The sequence below is a fragment of the Giraffa tippelskirchi genome, chromosome 2 (assembly GCF_054371585.1).
Source record: "Giraffa tippelskirchi isolate mGirTip1 chromosome 2, T2T-mGirTip1v1.2.pri, whole genome shotgun sequence".
Taxonomy (NCBI): Eukaryota; Metazoa; Chordata; class Mammalia; order Artiodactyla; family Giraffidae; genus Giraffa; species Giraffa tippelskirchi.
Window position 1 is genome coordinate 230,451,841 of NC_137276.1, and position 10,949 is coordinate 230,462,789.

Genomic DNA, 10,949 nt, shown 5'->3' on the forward strand with positions numbered 1-10,949 from the left:
CATCAGGGTCTTTTCAAATGAGTCAGTTCTTCGCATCAGGTGGCCAAAGTATTGGAGCTTCAGCTTCAACATCAGTCCTTCCAGTAATTATCAGGACGGATTTCCCCTAGGCTTCCCTTGTGGCTCAGCTGGAAAATCGCACCCACTCCCAGAAAAAGCCATCTCCCGTCCCAAGGTCCCCATCGGTGAGAAGGGTGCGCACGTCCCGAGAGATCTGTCGGCCGCCTTCCACCGCCGGGAAGCGAAGCTGCAGCCCCAGCGCCAGTTTCCGCATCCCGGTCGGTGGGTCCCCGGCGCCCGCGGTCCAGCCCGGAAGGCAGGGCGGGTCCACAGGCTTCTGTAACCGCTCCCTCTGCCCCCGCCCCGAACCCCGCGGCCGCTTTTAACAGCGGTGGACGTGAGATTTTTTTCCGCCAATCTGGAGATCCAGATGCCGGCGCAGGAACCAAAACCCGAGGGCCGCGGAGACGCCAGAAGGGCGAGAAGCCAGGGATCCCGCCTGTCCAGCCCCGGGAGCGGGGAGACCCCTGGGCGAAGACCCCCGTGCCCACCACGTGCCCCCCTCCTGCCCCCCTCTCCAGGCGTCCCGGGTCACTTCCCGCCGTCCGCTCCCCAGCTTCCTCGCCCCTGCCCCTGGCGGCCCTCCCGGGATTCCCTTTGTGCCCCGCCCCCCACGCCCTTGCCCCCAGGGCGTCCCGAGTCGGCTCCTGGGCCTGATCCCCCGCCCCCCAGGACCTTCGCCCGTCCCCTCCTGGAGTTTCTCCGGTGCGCTCCCCACCCTCTCCCGAGTCTCCGTGTCCCCTCCCCGTCCCGCCCCCGTTTTTAAACCTGGCGCCGAGCGCGCGGGTCGGGGAGCGCCTTCGCCCGAGCGGTTAAAGGCGCGGCCGATCGCGGGCGCCGCGTCTTCCGAGGGCACCATGAGACCCGAGGCGGCGGCCGGAGCCCCGGAGGCGCGGGGACGCGTCTGTCACTGCGCCGGGGACGGTCCCCGGGGACCACCGGCGCCGCGCGGGCCCGAGAGGTGAGGGCGTCCCCGCGGCGCGTGGGTGCGGGCTGGGCAAGCAGGATGCGCTGATCGCGGGGACCAGGCGGAACCCTGGAGCCCGACGGCGACGCCCCGCAAGTTCCTAGGCGTGAGACAGAGACGCAGAATCTTCTCGGCTCCTGAGGTCCGTTCCCAAGTTGGGGGCCCCGGAGGTGACTGGCAGTGGACCAAAGCTTCCGTTTCTAGATCTGGAACCCGCCGGGCTGGCCGCTCACCGATCCCTGCGGGGGGGGGTCGCGTCCTGTTGTCCGTCACATCCTCGGTGATGTTCTTTGTTTGCCCGGTGCTTGGGGTTCAGCGTTCGCTGTCCGAGGGGGCGGGGAACCAGCCCCTTTTAAGGTAGTCAAAGTAAAATCAAATTAGCAGGGGAGGTGGGGAAGGGGCTGGGTGGCCAGACGGTCAGAGAGGAGAAACTCAGTCCCGGTTTTTTTGCCTGGTAAAACTGCAGATTCTGAGTCTCTGGAGTCCTGATCTTTCAGTAGTCAGGGAGATGAGGTTGAAATGAATGAGCGACAAAGCAGGCAGCTACAGTGGGGAGTCTGAACTGAAGGATCCAGCCAGTCTGGGAGAGAAATTTCTCAACTAATGTGTATAAGATTTGGGAGTTCTCAAAGTCGGGTGAAGGTAGAGAACTGAAATGTGGCAGGAGAAACAAACACACACACACACACAGCACTGGCTTAATGCACAAACTGAAAACTTGAAAGAACATTCTGGTGTGTCCAGTGACATTTAGGCAGAGATTAGAAATGATTACAATGATAACTCTTATGATCCAGTTTTACAAGCAGAAAATGCTGTGGTTCACCCTTGGTCCCTGTCCTTCCAGCCAAACTCCATGGAGACCTTGGACGCTGACCTCTCAGGAAGCTGAGCCCACCAGAACTGGAAGTGAGGTAAGGTTAAGTGTATGGGCTTTGTAGATACCAACCGGTTCAGCCAGGAAGCGGCACCCTCTCTACAATAAAGGGACCAGGAAAGGCCTCCTCGGCCAGTCTCTCCCTCCTTCATCTAACACAGAAATGCCCTGGGGTCTGGGAGTGGGCTCCTGGCCGGCCAGGTGTTGATGGGATCTGACTCAGACATGGATTGGCTCTGGCTTGCTTCTCGTTTCTTGAAAAGCAAAGCCATGATGGCAGAACTGTTTCAAGGACATCATAAAAGATTTCTTCCATGTTGTGTTTTTTTTTTTTTCCCCTGGTAACACAGCAGGTAGAGGGGGAGAGAAGGCCTTGGTCCCCCTCGAATTAGAGAAAAGATGAGCATGGGCTCAAAAGATTAGCACTAGGCTGGTGCCATAGTGCAAATATGGGCAGAGCTTTGTCTGGAGGCCCCAGAAGGTGCAGTGAAAAGTTTCCACCTGCCGTCTGACTCTCTGAAACTCTCTGGGCCCTGTCTGCAAATGCTCCTAAGTCATGCTTTCTGAGCAAACACACTCCAACTGAGGGCTTTGGGGGGCAAGATTAATCGCCACCACTATTCTTTTGTCTCCTGCATTGGTAACTAAAGTGCTTTATCCTTACCGGAGTAATGACTTGCTTTCATAGAATTCACCTGTCCTTTGTTATATTTTAAAGTATAAATTGATGACTTTTAAAGTGCCAGAGTTAATCAGGCTAGGAAGGACCATTAGGTAACACTTGTGGCAGAGTGTGCAGTTATTTTTAGTCTGATAAGAAACTCAGGTTCAGACTACTCTGGCATTTTGATTTTTAGACTCCTTTATTAAATTAGTCTGAATAATGGGAGTTTTAATTCAGTTACTATTTAAAGAGTGAAGCAAATCAAATCTATATTAAATGAATGAGAAATATAATTTTTTCTTAGCGCAAATTATTCTTACTTGCAATAACTAAATAATGGGAAGTAATTACTTCTTTTGCATTCAAACTTAAGTTCTTAAGCATAAGATTTTAAAAAGTGCTTGGGAGAAAAAATGATGCAATTTTCTTTTAAATGAAAAGTATGTGCCGTCTATCAGTTGTTCGCAAGAATAAAAATACAGCACACTTTTCTAGTGTAAGGTAGTCTTGTTTTCTATTATGATGAGAAGGCCGTTGGTGAGAAAAATGAAGATTACTTGCAGAAAAATGTTAAGCTATAGCAGCTTTCTATGGATCATCCACAAGGCACAATGAAGTTGTGTCCATGGATTTTTTTGAGGGGTAGTGGGGTGGGGTGGAGAGTGGGTGTTCGAGCGAGCTGCAGAGCTCAACTGCCCGGCTCCCCGCTGGCCAGCTCTTTGCAGGGCCCGATTGGCCGGGCAGAGAGGTCAGTGACAAATGATCCCCGTACCGCTCTGGGTTCGATCGCCGGCCAGGTGAGCGCAACCAGGAGCGGCGAGGGCCGGCTTCTTGCTCAGCAGCGCCCCCTCCCGACAAAGCAGGAGAATTGTTCGGCTCCTGAGCTTTGTTGTGTTTCTTTTTTTTTAACTTTTTATTTTTATTTTATTGTTATTATTATTGGCTGCTCTGGGTCTTTGTTGTTTTGGCGCAGTCTTTCTCTAGTTGAGGCCAGCGGGGACTACTCTTTGCTGTGGTGCACGGGCCTTCTCACTGCGGTGACGCCTCTTGTTGCAGAGCCCAGCTGTGGGCACGTGGGCACGTGGGCTCGGTTAGTTGCAGTTCGCCGGCTCTAGAGCCGGGTAGTTTTGGCGTAAGGGCTTAGTTGTTCTGCAGCATATGGTATCATCCCGGACCCGGGACTGAACGATGCTCCCTGTCTTGCAAGGCGTATTCTTAACCACTGGAAGCCCTGATGTGTATTTCCTGAGAAATGTCATTGGCCTGGGACGGTAGGGGTGGGGGTGGAGGGGACTGCTGCTAGTGACCCGAACTGCAGGTCAGCAGACCAAAATTAGAATACAATCTAAAGTCAAGGGAAAGTCTCAAAACCCTGAGCATCGGGGGTCACCCTCCCCCACTTGATTTCCCTTTCATGGCTTGGACACGACTGAGCCACTGAACAACAGCAATAATCACAAAAGAGTTTGACGCAGACGTGATTTCCTGGAACCCTCTCAAACAGTGAACTTCATTATGGAACAGATTTTGCTCCAAAGACCCTCATTATTTCTCTTAGCTCAACATGGCATATTATTAAAATAAGGCTGATAAAATGTCAAGGAGGCTTATGATTTCAGGTCTTCCTGTTAAGATCTTTGTTTTGTTTGTTTCCTGGTTTTTGTTTGTTTTGTTTTAGCGGAGTGGCTTGAAGGGATCTTTGTTCCTTGAACAGGGACTGAACCCAAGCCCATGGAAGCAAAAGCGTGGAGCCCTAACCCTTGGACTACCCAGGGAATAACCACGTTTAAGTTTTTAACTCAGTCTTAATTATGTGTTCTGTCTGGTGTAAGATAAGGGCCCAGTTTGCACGTGGTTATTCAGTTTTCTCAACACCATTTATTGAAAAGATTGTCCTTTGCCCATTATATATTTTTGGCCCCCTTGTTATAAATTAATTGATGACATATGCATGAATTTATTTCTGAGTTTTCTAATCTGTTCCATTGATCTATGTGTCTGTATTTAAGCCAATAGCTCTTTGGTGTTGTTTTGATTACTGTTTTTGATTTTGATTGATTATACTGTTTTGATTACTATAGCTTTGTAATATACTAATAGTTTGAAATCAAGAAGTGTGATGTCTCAAGCTTGTCATCCTTTCTTAAGATTGCTTTGGCTGTTGAGGGCCTGCACTAAGTGGTCTCGTACCTTTCAAATGCTATGCGTGTCCTTGGGAATCTATCTTTCTCTTCCCTTTTGGTTGGTGTTGCATGCATGCTAAGTCACTTCATTTGTGTCTTGACTCTGTGCGATCTTGTGGAGTGGAGCCCACCAGGGTCTTCTGTTCAAGGGATTCTCCAGGCAAGAATACTGGAGTGGGTTGTCGTGCCTTCCTGCAAGGGATCTTGCCAACCCAAGGATCAAGCCCATGTCTCTTATGTCTCATGCATTGGCAGGTGGGTTTTTTTTTTTTTTTACCACTAATGCCACCTGGGAAGCCCCCTGGTTGGTATTACTTGAGTTCAAATCTCTGTCATCTCTTGCCAGAGACCTCCAAGCCCTTACCTCACCAATCTATGCTGTTCGCTGCTTCCAGCAGCCACCGTGATCCTTCAAGTATAGAGCTCACTGTTGAACTCCTAGCTCGGAAATCTTTAATGGTCTTGAATTCAGTCTCCAGAATGAAACCTAGACTCAGTTGTGTGTTTTCAGGGTGTTCAGCATCCGGATTCAACTTCCTGTTGAGCCCTTTTGCCAGTGCAGTTTCTCATTCATTTCACACTGGGCTCTACCTTTCCCCACCTGTGCTGTTTATTTTCCTGACCCCCAGAATCGGATGCTCTGCTCCACCATGGGTGGGACCAGAACTGAATACCCAAGTGCTATTGATGTCTCTGCCAGGCTCCCCATGAATCCTTTCCTGATCCTCTTCCTTGCTTAGAATAGTTAGCATCTTATTGCTTGATGCTTTATACTGTGGTTGTTTGCCTCCACGTGTCTTTCCCCATTAGATTTAAAAATGTGTGAAATGGGGGCCTGTGTCCAACTCATCTTTCCGTCTTGGGACCCCTCACAGTGCTGGGACATTGTGACAACTGTCAAAGGAAGGGGAGCTCATCAATATTCTATTAAGTTGTTTAAATCGTCTCTAAAATTGGAACCGATCCTAACAAGTGCAGGCTGTGCAGACGTGTGTGCTCAGTTGTGTCTGACTCTTTGCAACCCGGTGGACTAGGCTCCCATAGGAGCTCCCACTAGGCTCCATGGGATTTCCCAAGCAAGAATACTGGAGTGGGTTGCCATTTCCTATACCAGGGGATCTTCCTGAGCCACGGATCAAACCCTCATCTCTTGCATCTCCTGAATTGGCAGACGGATTCTTTACCACTGCACCACCTGGGAAGACCCAAGTGCAGGCTGCTGCTGCTGCTGCTAAGTTGCTTCAGTCGTGTCCGACTCTGTGCGACCCCATAGACGGCAGCCCACCAGGCTCCCCCATCCCTGGGATTCTCCAGGCAAGAACACAGGAGTGGGTTGCCACGTCCTTCTCCAATGCATGAAAGTGAAAAGTGAAAGTGAAGACACTCAGTCGTGTCCAACTCTTAGCGACCCCATGGATTGCAGCCCACCAGGCTGCTCCGTCCATGGGATTCTCCAGGCAAGAGTACTGGAGTGGGGTGCCATTGCCTTCTCCGCAAGTGCAGGCTACTTACATTTTATTTTTAAAGGCTTCAGGATGGTGCTTTCAAAGGATTCTTGACTGTGTCTGTGTTTGTATGTGTCTGTCCTTACAGCTTGAGCCTGGGGGTGATCAAGAAACCTTTGGATCGAAGGGGGCCTTTGGGTTTCAGCACCCTGTCAGGTAATATCTAACTTCACCATAGAAATACATCATTCCTTTTAATATAAGCATCAGTACATTTCAGTGTCTTCAAGTGTATACATTTTCAAAAACCGAAAATAATTCAGTGTATTTCCCAACATTATTTGGTTATGATTACTCCAAAGAACTTCAAGAATATTCTGTTGGATATCTGAAATTTATTCATTTATTTATTCACTGTTTCAGCTGCAAGTTAGAATTGGCCTCTTTATATCTATACTTTAAAAAAAATTTATTTATTTATTGTCTGTGCTGGATCTCAGTTGCAGCATGTGGAATCTTTAGTTGCAGCTTGTGGTATTTAGTTACCTTCCCGGGGATCGACCCGGGACCCCTGCTTTGGGAGCTGGGAATCTTAGCTAGGAAAATCCCCTGTGTTGATACTTTTTGTTTATATCTCTCATTATACATTTTGTCATGCGCTTAATTGCATGTGACTTGTATATGTATATATCTGCTGATTCACTTAGATATTTAGGCTCCTTTCTATTTCCTCCCAGGATATAAGTGAATATATTGCCTAGTGCAAAATAGATCTCCTAACTGTGGGTGTGGAGAGAATGAGGGGCTGGATGGATGCTGAACCGTTGGTTGGAACCTCTGCCATCTCAGTGGTTCTGTTGACGGTGATCAGCACCCTCTCCGCTCTAGCCCTCTTACGTTTCATTTTAGGCAAGTGGTTGGTTCTCAGAGTGTCTGTTCCTCTGTGTGCCTCTCTCTGTTTCTCTCAGCCTCGCTCTCTCCAGCTGTCATTTCCTTCATCAAAATAAACCTAGCCTGTGCTGTCACTGTTCGGCAGAGTATTGTTACCCAGGTTAGCCTGGGAGACTAGAGGCTTTAATAAAACCCAAAGATACTTACCTCTGGGGATGAAATTTCGAGCCCCTCAGGCTGATCAAAGAGTGTTTTGGGGATAAAAGACATTCTCCTAGTGTTTCACACCACAGTCTCCAATTCTCATAGAATCACCGCGCAAGTGCTGTGCGAGTCGCTCAGTTGTGTCCGATTCTTTGTGACCCCATGGACTATACAGTCCATGGAACTCTCCAGGCCAGAATACTGGAGTGGGTAGCCTTTCCCTTCTCCAGGGGATCTTCCCAACCCAGGGATCGAACCCAGGTCTCCCGCATTGCAGACAGATTCTTTACCAGCTGAGCTATCGGGGAAGCCCCAGAATCACCGAGGAAGCTTTAAAAATACTAATCCGCGGTGATTCCCCTGGGGATTCTGGAGAAAAGCTCAGTCATGTCTGATTCTTTGTGACCCCCTGGACTGTAGCCCTCCAGGCTCCTCTCTCCATGGGATTTCCCAGGGAGGAATACTGGAGTGGGTTGCCATGCCCTTCTCCAGGGGATCTTCCTGACCCAGGGATCGAACCCGGGCCTCTCACATTGCAGGCATATTCTTTACCTTCCGAGCTACCAGGGAAGCCCCCAAAGAGCAGATTTCGGGATTTTTGTTTGTTCTGGGTCCTGTAGCATGTGGGATCTTAATTCCCCCACCAGGGATCCAAGCAGCGGCCCCCTGCAGTAGAAGCACAGAGTCTTAACATCTGGCTCTCCTGAGGGGTCCTCGGTAGCTCATTTCTGACCTAGAGAGGGGGATTCATCACCAGGTGCCCCCCACCTGCTCAGTTTTATGTCCTGTGCACAGAATAAAAAAAAAAATCCACTCTGCACATTGAAGGCAAAATGAGAGAGGAAGATTGGGCGTTGCTTCTTCTCAAGAAAAGGCTCCTCTAGGTGGGGTTGAAGACTGTCTTCAGGCTGGCTAACGGTGTATTTGTTTCTTTAATCTCAGACTTTACTTGCCCATTTCCAAGCGTCAAGAGTATCTGCAGAGCTCCGGGGAGAAGGTGCTGGCCAGTTTCCCTGTGCAAGCCACCATCCACTTCTACAACGATGAGTCCGAGTCAGAGGAGGAGCTGGAGGAAGACCCCCAGCTCTCCGCCCTGCAGCCGGAGGAGGTGGAAGACGGCTCAGAGGGAAAGGCCAGAGACGGGGCGGCAGACCCGGCACGGCGACCCGGGGCCCTGGATGGGAGGGGTCCACCCCCCGACCCTGACTCCCCCGAGGCTGCTGCCTGCCCCTCACGCATGTAAGTCTGTCTCTCCTGCACCAGCCCACCTCACACGTGCCCTGGGGACAGCCCTGGGGGACAGCTGCCCCAGGACACTTCGAGTTTCCACTGGGAGCACAAGGACTTGGCTGTCTTTGGCCAGCACCCCACCGGCCACCAGGACTCGGCTTTTGCTCATCCTCCTCTGAGTGATTCTTTGCATCTCATTCATAGCTTCGAGAGAGGATTCTAGATCCAAGATGTTTGCATTAACCCAGGTTGTTATCAGGTAGGGCCCGCCTTCAAAGCAGTGTCACTGTGCCGATCAAATGACAAATCATTCCATATCGATTAGCATCCCACCCTCGCCTCTCACTTAACCTGAGACCCCCTCATTTGGCTACGTCCATGTTTGTAAGCAAAGGTCCCAGCGGTCAAAGCTATAGTTTCTCCAGTAGTCATGTATGGATATAAGAATTGGACCGTGAAGAAAATTGAGTGCCGAACAACTGATGCTTTTGAATTCTGGTGCTGGAGAAGTCTCTTGAGAGTCCCTTGGACTGCAAGGAGATCCAACCAGTCCATCCTAAAGGAAATCAGTCCTGAATATTCACTGGAAGGACTGATGCTGAAGCTGAAACTCCAATACTTTGGCTACCTGATGCGAAGAACTGACTCATTGGAAAGGACCCTGATGCTGGGAAAGATAGAAGGCAGGAGGAGAAGGGGACGACAGAGGATGAGATGGTTGGATGGTATCATCGACTCAATGGATGTGAGTTTGGGCAAACTCCAGGAGGTAGTAAAGGACAGGGAAGCCTAGGGTGCTGCAGTTCAGGGGCTTGCAAAGGGTCAGACATGACTGAGCAACTGAACAACAACTTTTATAAAAATGATTTATTGTTCAAGGTTGATGTGGTTGTTTAGGCATTCTGAAAAAAAGTTTATGAAAAACGCGTAAACACACGGAATAATTTCCATAAGAGTAAGAAAAATAAAAGATCAGAATTTGGGGATGGGAGACCATTCTGGATGAAAATGTCTATGATTCTTGTCTAAGGGTTGTGTGTATGAACAGAAGAGCTTACTAGCTCTTCACTGGGGACTGCTGTGGGCTTTTTACTTGAATAACAAAACACTGTTTTCAATCAAAGTTCTTAATGTAATATTATTTTCAGGTTTTTATTTTTTGATGACCAAATGAGTGTATTTGTCAAGGTTTTTTACGAAACTATTTTACATGTGATTGTCTTCCTAGTTTCTACCTGAAATAAATATTTTGAAAGACAAAATCATTTGATAATCACCTTCTCTTTGACGTGTTACATTAAATCAGTGCCTGCTTTAAAGTTTTTAAAAGTTTGTCACGATTTTTCCATGTTTAACTCTTCAAATTATATTTATGTTTTTTAGGAATGCAGAAAAAGTATAAAAATGAAAGTAAAATGGCCTATAAGCTCAATGCCCAAATAAGTCATTAATATTAAACAATAGGAGACACATGCAAATATTCTAACAATGCAAACAGTACTGAAAAGTGTATGTGGTAAAGTAAAAGTCACCTTCTTCTATCTTCCTCTTTCTCTGTCCAAAGGTAGCCAATATCTGTTTTTTTTTTTATTGATCTTTCTCTTGAAAGAAATACTTAAAAATTTTCTTTCCTTTAAATTTTTTCTTTAAAAATATTCTTGTTTTTCTTTAAAAAAAAGTTTTTATTTTAGTTTTATTGTCTTACTTACTGTCTAAATAACCTTTTTCCAATCTTAACAATACCTATGGGGCTTATTTGGTGGGCTTCCCTGCTGGCTCAGTCAGTGAAGACTCTGCCCGCAGTGTGAGAGACCCGGGTTCAGTTCCTGGTTCGGGAAGATCCCCTGGAGGAGGAAGTGGCAACCAACTCCAGAATTCTTGCCTGGAGAATCCCTGGTGGGCTATAGTCCATGGAGTTGCAAGGAGTTGGACACAACTGAGCAACTCTCTCACACACACACACAGGGAGCTTATTTTAGAAAGGATTTAAGATGACTTCCTATTTATCGGGTTTTAACAGAGAAACACCAGAAGTCTTACACTTATTCTCCCTCCCTGTGATGCTTGGGATGGAGCTTAAGTCATCACAGTTGGCTTTGTTTTGCTTTTCTAATAAATCCATTTTACTGAGAGAAAAATCTGGCCCAATCACTTGTTTACCTTGAAGAAATCAAACCCAGCCCTCATGGCACCAAAATTTTAAATGTGCTGCATAGTCAGCTTTCCTTAAATTACTTAGCATATGGCCAGCTGAGTGCAAATATGGAAAATAAAGACCCTGTAGCCACGGCAGTAACGGATGTCACAGGTTCTGTGAGTGCATGAGGGCATTTGTGGCACAGGAGATGGTGATCTTGGGGCTCCTGTGTTCTTGCTGATGACAGTGGTTTGGCTACATAAATACTCAAATCTGAGCGAGTTCCCCACT

General features: G+C 48.2%; 1 protein-coding gene across 1 annotated transcript; it reads left to right on the top strand.

The window, feature by feature from the left end:
- The first annotated feature begins 365 nt into the window (after positions 1–365).
- On the top strand, positions 366–9,783 carry RIPPLY3 (ripply transcriptional repressor 3). Its single transcript, XM_081573093.1, has 4 exons — positions 366–1,021; positions 1,875–1,941; positions 6,345–6,412; positions 8,234–9,783. The coding sequence occupies exons 1-4, from the start codon at positions 918–920 to the stop codon at positions 8,532–8,534; spliced, it is 540 nt and encodes a 179-aa protein (XP_081429219.1). The 5' UTR covers positions 366–917; the 3' UTR covers positions 8,535–9,783.
- The last annotated feature ends 1,166 nt before the right edge of the window (positions 9,784–10,949 follow it).